Source organism: Macadamia integrifolia, unplaced genomic scaffold (genome assembly GCF_013358625.1).
Source record: "Macadamia integrifolia cultivar HAES 741 unplaced genomic scaffold, SCU_Mint_v3 scaffold832, whole genome shotgun sequence".
Taxonomy (NCBI): Eukaryota; Viridiplantae; Streptophyta; class Magnoliopsida; order Proteales; family Proteaceae; genus Macadamia; species Macadamia integrifolia.
The window spans coordinates 260,457-273,054 of record NW_024870552.1 but is presented as its reverse complement, the minus strand read 5'-3'; the positions used below and the strand labels follow the sequence as shown (position 1 = coordinate 273,054).

Below are 12,598 nucleotides of genomic sequence, written 5' to 3'. Positions count from 1 at the left end.
GGTGGGGTTGAAAAGATCTTCATTATACAGTTAATAAGGATATTGTAATGAGCTTTTCAGGGGTATAGCTCGATCCTATAATTCCTCAAATTCAGGAGTAAACATCAACTATTATATATCACATTATTATTATTATATTTGATTATATATTGCAACAGCAAACACGTCAGCTTGCAACTACGTACATAACACATGAAAAGTCCATGCATGCATGCAGGTTCTTCTGGGGATACCTCCATCCGCCACCGAGTAGAAAGCACCTCCTGCCTACTATTCCTACTAAAAGCCATGAAGCCTCATTGATTGTAATATGATAGGCTCGTTGATCCAGATAGCAGGGGCTTCGCTATAAAGAATGATTCGGGTTCGGATCCAATGATATGAAGCTAGCTGTAAAGAATGATTAGCTATAATGAGCAATTAGCTAGAAAGCCGCTGCTGAAGTTGCTTAAACAAAAACGTTCCCAGACTCCTTTCTCCATGTACCGACTAGAAGCACCATTTCCCCGAAAGCAACTGACTCCAACCAGACCCCGAAAGTCATTTCCTAAGCATATAGGAAATATAGAACACGCAATAAATATATATATATATATATATGAAAAAATGTTCTTTGTTCCGGAGCCGACCTCTGTGCTAGCATCTGAACCAATAAGAACGTACAATCTGGCATCTAGCAGGAGGGGTATGGTGATCATCATAGCTACGGCAATACTCATTATCATATTAATTAAAATAACTTCCTACATCCACTAAAACAGCCATGATAATTAAGATCCATAATTACATAACATTAATAAAATGATAACTTCCCATCATGCCAAACAGCAACATACACACCTCTATCCAAGAGGAAACTCATGATAGAGGGAATTCGCTCCATGCCTATGTGGCATCTCTTCCTCGGTATAAGTCACAATCTGGATTTTGTTGGGAGATTATATTTCACATATAATTGTGGCATCCACTTTGCCAGCCATGGCACCTCATGGCATGGTTAAAATGGAAAAAGGGATGAACACTTCGCTACAAGAAAAAAACCATGGAATAAGACCATTGGTTCAACACAAAGCTGCATTATAACAACTGTGTGTCTGTGGGGGTATAAATGTCAACCATTGCTACAACAGACGGTTTGAGTGCTTGAGAAAGTCAACATGCAAGGAGGGGGTGGATTAGATAGATTAATTGATTCATGACTCTAAAAGTAGGGTTAAAATGACAATGTTGTCTTGAAGATTACCTTAGTGGGAAGGGTCGAATCTAGGTCACATAAGCCAAGATTCTTTATCTTAGTTCCCACGGGTGGTACCTTTGTAGCATCTTAGTATCCCTTATATTTTAATCCTAATAGGACCCACATTACCTACATATTCTATAGCAAAGGATCATCTTCACAACCCACTCCCTAAAAGATTTTCTCTTGTCTGTCTTGTCTTTTAAATTAAATTATCCAATAAACTCCTGATCACTGCTTGTATATAAACCCTTCGACCCGCCCTTACAATCCATGTCATCTCACCTTCAACAAGGCTTCTTCAGAAGTTCCTTCATCGCTCGTTATCTTTTTATTTCTTCTTCTTTTTTGTTTGTTGTCCTTACAAGAAACAAAAGAAAGAAAGAAAGAAAATGTCTGGAGTTTGGGTGTTCAAGAATGGCGTGATTCGGCTAGTGGAGAACCCAGCAGGTGAGAGGAAGGTGCTGGTTCACGTACCCACAGGAGAAGTCATCTCATCCTACTCTTCCCTTGAGAGAATTCTGAGAGGGTTAGGATGGGAGAGGTACTACCAAGATCCTGACCTCCTCCAATTCCACAAGACCTCCTCACTTGATCTCATCTCTCTCCCAAGGGATTTCTCCAACTTCAAGTCAATACATATGTATGACATCGTTGTTAAAAACCCTAATATATTCCATGTCCGCGACAATATGTAAGTTCCTACATATACAGTACTTAGGCCAGGTTTCTTATTCCTTGTGTGTGTGTGTGCGTGTGTACCTCATATGAGGAATGTGTTAACTAGAGTCCAAACCTCAAACCTTTTTAAGTCTCTCTGTGTGCTCACCCTAACTAGCAAGGAGTTTGAAGATATATTACAACCATTACTACTACATGTTGGCTACTTTTCATGTCTGTGTTCGGTTTCTTTTTGTTAATAAATTTGATCACAAGTACGAGATGTAATCCATCTTGAGTGAAGTACTTGTTTATGAAATATAAAGACACTCACCACTCTTAAATTTTACCAAAAACTAACCACTCTTAAGTATAAATATTGTGTTCTGCGAAGAAAGCAACTGTGGGGGTGTAATAGTAAAGATGTGACGCTCACGATCTTGGAGTGAATTTGTTGGATTAAATGGATCAACTCTCCATTGGTACATGCATACATTATATGTGCGGGAGAATTTTCTGTTTGAGAGCGTGGCTCCTCCACCAAAACAGGGCCAGTGGGAAAACATGGGGATGCATCTATAGGGCAGTTATTTTGCCCATTCCTAGATTTGGGTGCAGGTGCCACACTGCCAGAGAGAATCCTCTCTCTCTCTCTCTCTCTCTCTCTCTCTCTCTCTCTCTCTATATATATATATATATATATACCAGGATAACATGATCGATCTGTACCAAAAACCAGGGAAATAGGGATCTCCTCGTTCTGTATGGTAAAAAGGACGAGACCGGTGCAATACCGTACTCCGATTCAGCAAGGAGACTAACACTAAGATAGGTGTGATACCTTACTTAGAACTAAATCGTGCTAAATTAAGATAAATAAATAAAAGAACAAAACCATGAACTTAAAATATGAATGGAATTGCAGAAAATTAAAAGCTGCTTAACTAGATCTTTTCTCAGAATCAAGAGGCAAGACTGTAGGCTTTGATCTAAGGATAGAACAAGAAGCAAACTATATGCAAGATGGAATACAGAAAATAATGATGTAATTTGATAATTAAAGTAAACTTTGCACATATAATATTTGGAGATCAGGATACAAGGTTTTGAATAGGTTTGGGTTGGATGTAGGATGTGTTGATCTATGAGAGATCTTTGGGGTTTGCTGGAGCTAACCTTTGAGGGCGATCGGACTCGTAGGGGACGATCGAACCTGGAGTTGTTTGAAGACCGGCGGAGTACTTGGAACTCCGACGGAGCTTGGATGATCTTTGTAGAACTCAAAGGGTGATGTTTGCTTGGGAGCTTCTCTCTCTTAGTTCTAATCTTTTGGGAGAACTTACAAGTGATTTGGGAGAAGGGGTAGTGCTCCTTTTATAATAGAAGGAAGCACATTTGAATTACATTTGGGTTTTCAGTGCATTTGGGTTTCATTTAGCACTATTCTAATTTCATTTGGAACAGTACTTCATTACATCTCATTTGGTACTGTGCACTTGAATTTGAATATTGTTTGCAGGCACTGTAGGTGCCGAAATTCGGAGATGATCTTGTCCTTTGATTTGGAATCTTCTATGATAGCACCACGGAATTCCACGTGTTAGGGACACTGTTCTCCGTATTGGTTTGATCAAGGGTATTTGTACCATATTTATCTAAGCCTGGGATTGGCTTGACTGTCTTTTTACCTGGGACAGTAACAGTACCTGTAAGAAAGGGTAATTACGAAGAGAGGGTAATTATGAACTCTTTGTTTGATTTTCTCAGAAAAAAGTGTTGGAAGACCTGTAAGAAGCTTCTCTTTCCAACAGAGAAGATTAGCATCAGGTCTGGTAAGGAATTTGGTCAGGAAGGTGTCTTTGTACCATTTGAAATCATGTAATTTTTTGCATCTAAGGTTTGATAGTTGTTCGGCAGTTCTGTCTTTGAGACGGGAAGGATTTCCTAAGAAATAATTTGCTATGCTGAAAATAAGAGTATTCACAGCATCTTCTATAGGTTCTCCTAAGTGATTGAGAAGGGGTTCCCCATCAGGAGAAGTTTGGATCGCCGTTAAAATTTCTGTTTTTTGATCGTCGGTCAGGACATAATCCCACCAAACTTTGAGTTGGCTAGTAAAGCCAGAAATAAGTAAAGTAGCAACTGCACTGTCTTCAGTATTTTGAATACGATGTGCATTGCTAACCATAGTCATTTTCTATAATTTGTTCATGAGATTATGCTCGGACAGACTATCTATATTCCATTCATAGATGATGCCACTTTGGTAGGAAGCTTGAGGGGTTCTTCCTCGTGCTTCGATTTGAAGGTCAGGGAAGGTTGGGTTTTGTGTGGAACTTTGACCAATCTGATTAATTGGGGGAAAAACATCAGACTCATTTCCTGACTCAGAGGAAGAGTCCGAAGAATATCCTTTAATGGTGCGAGCAACACTACGATTGACAGATTCAGCAGTTGGTTGACTTTGTATTGGTGTTTGAGGGGCTTCTAAAGAAGTGAGACGGTGATTAATTTGGTCCATTATATAAGATTTGTTAAGTAATTTTTGTTATTGTCTAGGAATATTATAAGGTTTGAAAAGTAGAGTTGAAGAAGGAACCGGAGCCGGGGTCATGGATGATGAGGCTAATGGTTTAGGTTGGACAAGGCATTCAACTCGGGAAAGTTGATCGCCAATGGTTTGAAGGCTTAAATTTGTAAAATTTAGTTGTTCGATTTGTTTTCTATTTGGGTCTTCTTGGTCAGTAACTTTAAGTGGATAAGCGATTATCTGCGTATTTTTAAAAGCATATTTGATGCTTTCTACCGGGGGATGGATAGCAGTTGTGGTTAGACCGGAATTAAGGGTCCAAGATTTATGAGAAGAAGTTTGAGTACAGATTTGATTATGCCAAGGGTAATCTATGCTATTATCTTGGGAAAAAAATATCAAAATAAGTAAAAAAGAAAACATTTGTCTTTAGGTTTATCATAAAATTATACCAATTTGTTCTAATTTGAGCTTGTTCTTCAAGATTAAAGGTTTTGAAAAACCAATCACATTTTTGTTTATTTTTGGGTGATTCAAAATCGGTTCTAAGGAAGGGTTTTTCAATTTGGTATTCATGATCAACCTGAATCATGTAGAATCCAGAGCTTCGTTCAGGTGGAGCAACCTCAGAAGGTGTCGGAGATTGGGGTTGGTTTTGATCTGTTATACTCGAACCCTAAAACTTATTTAATGTTCAGGTGTGACGCCTAAGGACACCAGTACCAGTGAGCACTGGGTTGCATCCGTCTTTTGCCGAGGAAGAAAGGGTGACCCCACTTGCACCTGCTACCCATGCTTAAGTAATTGGAAGGGATTCCGGACCCGAAGGGAAAGGTCAATTGAACCTCACACACACTAGAAACCCTGGAGAAAGCCCCACTCAAACAAAGGAGAAATCGCCATACAAAGTGACTAGTTCAGCCTTCACCGGCTGATGGTCACCGGTGGATGGAGCATCCACCGGTAAACACCCTCCGGTGAGAATACTGGCCGAAAACAAGTTAATTTACCGTGGGACTCGGATCTTTGCACCTGTGCACATGAAACCACCCCCAATAGTTGGTACAACCTATTGGGGAATAGATTAACGTATTCAGACACCCTAAGGTGGGCCCGTTAGTGCCGAATAACGGAATAACCCGGTATTGGGTAAAAACCCATTAATTCCCCAAACAGCCCTTAGTGGGACTTAAGTGGCTGTAAATAGGGCTCTTACCATTCTATCTATCTCTCTCTCTCTCCCTTGCCATTTCACTCTTTATTGGGAGTAATGGAGACCCAACCAAATTCCACCTACCCAACCATAAATACTACATAATGGGAGAGGGAAATTAGAGTAAGAGACCTACATTGGCAAGGTTATTCACTCAACCTTGGGTCTAAGGACAAATCCCTATGAAATCCCTACCCAAAACCGTAGGATTTGGGAATTTGAACAAATCCTCTGTGACCTAACACCCTAACATAATCCTAAGTTGGGGAAAATGAAATTAAACCTAGGTATGGTGTGTGAGAGTGATCTCATGAGCCATTAATGACCATTCCATGAGATCAACCTAAGTCTTCCCCAATGTATCCTAACCTAGACTTGTGTATTGAAGAAATTGGGTGTATCTTGAAACCCTATGTTGATCCACTCACTAATTTCACTAAACCTAAGCTAAGTGACATGTGTGAGGATACCCTACATGAAAAACCAACCCTAAAATCACAAAACCCAATTTGTAAACTATACAAAAGAAGGAGAAAGGGGAATGGAGCTGGGAAATGACACCCCACTGAAAAATACGTATTTTCACCACCATACACAGGGGCCACAGGGCCAATAGGTCTGATCTGGGCAAGAAAACCCCAATTTAACCTTCACCGACGGATCGTCACCGGCCAGCCGGTGAAGGCAGGAACCATCCATCGGCGAAAATATTACAAGATGTTCATTCCGTTTGGATTCATCGATCGGTGAACTCACTGACGGATGAGCATCCACCGGTGAACCATTTTAAAGTTAATTTTTAATCCTTTTATTTGGGGCATGAGTCTTAGTGTCCTACTCCTCTATGAATAACCGAATAACCTAAAAACACTATGTATCCTAGGAGTGGAACCGAGAAGTGATGGGGACACGTAACACAAAACCATCAACTATCTACGCCATCTAGAACACGAGGTGAGGGGATTTTGTGTGTTTTTATAGAATGCTTGCATTATAATGCATATGTGAATGAATTTTATCATTTTACATATTATTATATTATTCCTTATATATGGTGTTGATGTGGCATAAGAATGTGGATTATGATTGTGCATGTGTGCGTGTGTGTGTGTGACTAGGGTGCAGGGTGGCCAACGGTTGGTGCCTGTGGCACTGCATGCTCAGGGTGCATGTGTGCATGTGGGTGTGTGACTGGGGTGCAGGGTGGTCAACGGTTGGTGCCGACGACACTGCATGCTCAGGGTGAGTGTGTGTGTGTGACTGGGGTGCAGGGTGGCCAATGGTTGGTGCCGGCGGCACTGCATGCTCAAGGTGTGTGTGAGTGTGGGAGTGTGATTGAATTGTGTTGTGGTATCAGAGCGCAATACTCTGCTTTAAGTCATAAATTTATGAAATGTTAGGACTACTGGTGATTAGGTTATAAATAAAAGCTTAAAGATAAGTACATAAATCATAGTTCACACTTAGGAGACAAGTTGAAGATAGAAGCCGATAACACTGATAATTTCATTAATAACAAATTCAGCTAACAACTTTGAGAGAGGAGAAACAGGAGTAGTATCTGCTAGCCCAAAGTAAGTGTCCCACCTACGGGTCCATACCTCCAGATGACTGACCCTATCATCAATGCTATCCAGATGGGTATTCAGACCCCGAAAACCTGTTTCCATAGCTGCATCACTCGATCCCAACCTACTACAACACTTAGTGCGATCGAAGAAGAAGTGCCACTGACATATTGAAATGAAGTGTAAGGAGGAGGTGGGGTAGTTACCCTACGGCCTTTACACAATGGAGGTCCATCATCTTCACTATCCTCCCCATCTTCCTCGCTCTCCTCGGCCTCCTCGTCGTTTTCCATATCCATATCCTGGTCACCTCCTATAGGGACCATTACCGGCACCCCCTCAGCATCACTACCATCATTAGGGTCGACCTTCATCTTCACTAAGGAGTGTAAATCGAAAGGATACCTCTTGGCTCCATCTGTAGGCTCTTCAGCATTGGGGACTCCAAAGTGTACAAAAATACTAGTAAGAAGATTTCCGTAAAGTAAATTTTCATCCTTTGGGTACTTGGCCCGGTATGCCATATGCCGCATCAATAGGTATGGGAGGTTGATCTAGAGACCCACATACAAGCATAGGGTAACATAGGCCTAGAGAAGAGAAACTTCATTGAAATGACTTCCAACTGGTAATATGTTTAACTAAACTACCCTACAAAGCACCTTGGGCTTGGTTCTCAAGTGACTGAACCTAGCGCATCCACTAGTGGTTCCAGTCAACTGCCGACACATCTCATCTAAACTATCTTGGGGCAGGAAGGCTCCCCTTCTAGTCTTGGGAGCACAATATACACTCTCCCCGGCGCTTGAAATCCCAGTGATAGCACCAAACTCAGCTATGATGAAGGAGAGGTCTACTCCCATAACTCAGCTCGTGAGACGATAATCATTTTCCCCTACTTCCTCGCCCCTCAAATTGCGAAAGAACATTTGGACCAAGTGAGGATAACATCTGTCCCTCGGGTCTAACAGCGGTGATCAACCCAATACCTAGAATTACCTCGCTATACCAAAGGAAGCCATCTGACCATGCAATATTGCCTTCCCAGAATCCACAAGTTTACTTCCAAACACCCCCCATTTCTACGCACTCTCCGTAGAGCAAAACCAAAATCTGTCAAAGTTAGGTTCTGGAGGAGCTGGAATCTGCCTTGCAGCATTTCGACTACGTGTGTCTCTTCTAGAACTTATGACTGCATACAAACACAACAAATATACATATCCAACTAAGTGTATACAAAAGGAAAGGCACATTTGGAAAGAATGCAAGAAATTTCACATAAATCACTAGTTAGGGTTTCACAGAGAAGAAAATTTGGGGAAAATGGAAAATCTAGCAAAAATGGGAGGAAAACCTTACCTCTTGCGCAAAATGTGGTGTGGATTGGAGGCAAAAATCACCGGATGATGTTCTTCCAACCTTGGGAGAACTCTCTGGTCATTCTTGGCAAGAAAAGGAAGAGGTTATGGTGAAAATGGGAGTTCTCGGCCAGCCCTTTTAAAAGACAGTAAAAGTGTTCATCGGCTGGCCGGTGAAACAATTACCATCCACCGGTGAACACTTTAAGTGATTTTTCAGACCTTGTGGATCCTTCCACCGGTGAAGGTAAAAAGGTGAGAATTTATTTTCTTTCCTTTATATGTGTGGGTCCATTTTACATATTTTCCTTCCCTCAATGGGTTGATACGGAGGATGTGGGTGTTTGAACCTAGTACATATAAAGACTTGAATATGCATGCTCAGTTGTACTAAGTTGCTTATGTTACCTCTTATACAGGAAGGTTCACATGGCTCCTAGAAAATCCCAAACACAGGTGGGATGGCCGCCTAAACGGCCATGCCGTACTTCTACATCTACTATGGGTCGGCCACCGACTTCAGAACCAAGTAGGGAAGAGGTGCCCGATACCAGAGCACAGGCAGCCCCTCCTGCTCCACCTATACTTTTTGCCCAGGATGTAGTGTCAATTATGGGCAACATGTTGCAAGGATTACAATAGCAACAAAATGTGATGATGTAAGGATTGCAATAGTAGCAACTGGAGTTTATGACGGGTCTAAATGCACAGATTAGTGTTGTGTTTCAGACTTGAGAGGCACAGGTTGTTCCACCCCAGACACAGCTAGTACCTGACGTTGCTCCTACCACTATCCCCCAGGCACAACAAGTCCCAGCAGCAATGGCTCACCACACAACCCACCTAGAGGGCTCCAATGTACATTATGCCCCAAACCTGATGTACCACTAACACAGGGGCAAATGACACCACAGAGCCAAGCCATACTGCCTATACCTATGGACAATGTGAAAGTGATGGAAACGTTCCAGAAGTTTAGGCCTCCCTACTTTGGTGGGATTGCGCAGGACCCTTTGGCACCCACCAAATGGGTAGAGGGAATGAAAAATGCATTTAAGGTAATGACCCTCACTGAAGAACAGAAACTGATGTGTGCCGACTACCAACTAAAAAATGAGGCAAATGCATAGTGGAAGTCCACTGAACCCATCCTAGTGGCCCTATAGCCTAACCTCATATGGGAACACTTTAAAGTGGCATTCTACAACAACTACTTCCCAGATAGTGTGAGGGAGAGGAAGGAAACAGAGTTCATGGAGTTGAACCAAGGGTCCAACTCTGTATTGGAATATCAACAAGATTTTGAGAAGTTGTTCTTCTTCGCACTTGAGCATTTGAAGGGGGATCAGGCAAAGGCGAAGAGATTTGAGAAAGGGTTAAGACCCGCTATAGGGGTTGTGTTAGTGGCTCAGTACCTCCACAGTTATGCCCAGGTGGTTCAGGCTGCCATATCCATTGAGGATAAACAAAGAGAGAACTATCATGCCATCTAAGGGAAGAGGACAGTGGCACCTAGTAGGTTTTGTAAGGGGACATATTCTAGTGCAACCTCATGTCAGTATAGAAGACCAGAAACAGGACAAGCACCACCACCACTTAGACCCATGGTAGCACAGTCTCAGACAGTCCCCTTAAGGTGTTTTGTCTATCAGCAAACGGGTCACTTTGCAAAGAATTGCTCACAGAGGAGATCGGATGACCCCTATGTAGGACCAACCAGATTAGTGCAGCCATTATCTGCCACCCGTCCGGCTCAGGCACCATAGGGAGCTAGACTGCAAGGGAAAGTGTTTGCACTAACTACTGAGGAAGCGGAGGCATCGCCTGGAGTGGTCATAGGTACCTTGTTGATATCGATGACCCCTGCATAAGTTTTGTTTGATACTGGTGCATCACATTCATTTGTATCCCCCACTTTTTTCACTAAGATGAATATCAAGCCAAAAATGTTAACACACAAGTTAGTAGTTAGCACACCAATTGGGAGTGAGGTAGGATTAGAGGAGATTTATGAGCCGTGTCTTATTCAAGTCTGTGGATGGGACATGATTGCCCATTTGATTAAATTAGAGATGCGTGACTTTGATGTTATCTTATGTATGGATTGGTTATCCGCCTATAGGGCATGTGTTTTATGTGCTGAGAAGAAAATTGTATTCAAACTTTGAGAAGCAGGTGAGTTTGTTTACAAAGGGAGAAAAGTCAAGAAGTCCAAGAAACTAGTGATATCTGCACTTGAAGTGAGAAGATTACTAGAGCAAGGATGTGAGGCTTATTTGGCATCTGTGATTGACACAATTGAGGAGAATAAGTCGGTAGAGGAAATAGAAGTAGTGAGAGAATTTTCAGACATCTTTCCTGATGACTAACCTGGACTACCCCCGGACCGAGAGACTGAATTCACTATTGATCTGATCTCTGGGGAAGCACCTATATCAAAAGCTCCATATAGGATGGCACTTTCAGAACTGAAGGAGTTGAAGGAACAATTACAAGATTTATTGGAGAAAGGGTTCATCTGACCTAGTGTGTCCCCATGGGGAGCACCGGTACTCTTTGTTAGGAAGAAAGATGGGAGTATGAAAATGTGCATAGACTACAGGGAACTCAATAAGCTAACTATCAAGAATAGGTATCCGTTGCCTAGAATCGATGATGTCTTTGATCAATTGCAAGGTGCAACCACGTTCTCCAAAATTGACCTTAGATCTGGTTATCATCAACTCAAGATCAGAGAGGGTGACATCAAGAAGACAGCTTTCAGGACCCGTTATGGACACTATGAGTTCCTAGTTATGCCATTTGGACTAACCAATGCCCCTGCAGTGTTCATGGAGTTGATGAATAGAGTATTCCACAATATGTTAGACAACTTTGTCATCGTGTTCATTAACGATATTTTGATCTATTCGAAAAGCAGGGAAGAACATGCTACCCATTTGAGATTTGCCCTTCAGAGATTGAGAGAGAAGAAGTTGTATGCAAAATTCAGTAAATGTGAGTTTTGGCTTACACAAGTGCATTTCTTAGGGCATGTTGTCTCAGAGAAGGGCATTGAAGTTGATCCTGGAAAGGTAAAGGCTGTGGTAGAATGGGAAGCACCTAAGAATGTAGGTGAAATTTGTAGTTTCCTGGGGTTAGCATGGTACTACAGAAGGTTCATCAAAAATTTCTCACGCATTTCTGGACCTATGACTCAACTAACACGGAAGGGAGTGAAATTTGAATGGTCTAAGGAATGTGAAGAAAGTTTCCAGGAATTGAAGCGGAAATTAATAATAGCTCTAGTACTCACTATTCTAGAAAGCAACGCTGGAATGGTAGTATATAGTGATGCATCTAAGTTGGGCTTAGGCTGTGTGTTGATGCAAAATGGTAAGGTGATAGCATATGCATCTCGACAGTTGAAGGACTATGAAAAGAAGTACCCCACTCATGACTTGGAGTTAGCAGCGGTCATTTTTGCTTTAAAGATCTGGCGGCATTATTTATATAAGGAAAAGAGTGAGATCTACAGCGATCATAAGAGTTTGAAATACTTTTTCACCCAAAAGGAGCTGAATACGAGACAAAGAAGATGGTTGGAACTGATGAAGGATTATGACTGCACCATCCATTACCATCCGGGGAAGGCCAACGTAGTGGCTGATGCATTGAGCTGGAAGTCTCAGACTCTATCCCTAGCAGCCTTGACTATGAATGAACAGTTGATTGAGGAAGCTAGAAGAATGGATTTGGAACTACTAACGAATGAGGCGACAGTGACCTTGGCCACACTTATGATACAACCATTGTTAGTGGAGAAAATCCAAGTCTCCCAAGTACTAGATGAGGACTTCAAAAAATAGTAAGCGATATCAAAGAAGGAAGACAAAAAGATTTAAATTTCAAGTTGACTGAAGATGGGGTCCTCAAGTTCAAAGATAGACTTTGCGTACCCAAGGATAAAGAGATGAGGGAATTATTATTGAAAGAAGCTCACAGTTCACCCTACTCCATCCATCCAGGTAGTACAAAAATGTACAAGGATTT

The 12,598-nt window shown here is 41.8% G+C and overlaps 2 protein-coding genes across 2 annotated transcripts; both read left to right on the top strand.

The window, feature by feature from the left end:
* The first annotated feature begins 1,516 nt into the window (after window positions 1-1,516).
* Window positions 1,517-2,216, top strand: LOC122070130 (flowering-promoting factor 1-like). The gene has a single exon (XM_042634240.1). The coding sequence runs from the start codon at window positions 1,630-1,632 to the stop codon at window positions 1,933-1,935; it is 306 nt and encodes a 101-aa protein (XP_042490174.1). The 5' UTR covers window positions 1,517-1,629; the 3' UTR covers window positions 1,936-2,216.
* A 7,288-nt stretch (window positions 2,217-9,504) lies between these two features.
* LOC122070134 lies at window positions 9,505-10,059 on the top strand. Its single transcript, XM_042634243.1, has 2 exons — window positions 9,505-9,624; window positions 9,733-10,059. The coding sequence occupies exons 1-2, from the start codon at window positions 9,505-9,507 to the stop codon at window positions 10,057-10,059; spliced, it is 447 nt and encodes a 148-aa protein (XP_042490177.1).
* Window positions 10,060-12,598: the final 2,539 nt, after the last annotated feature.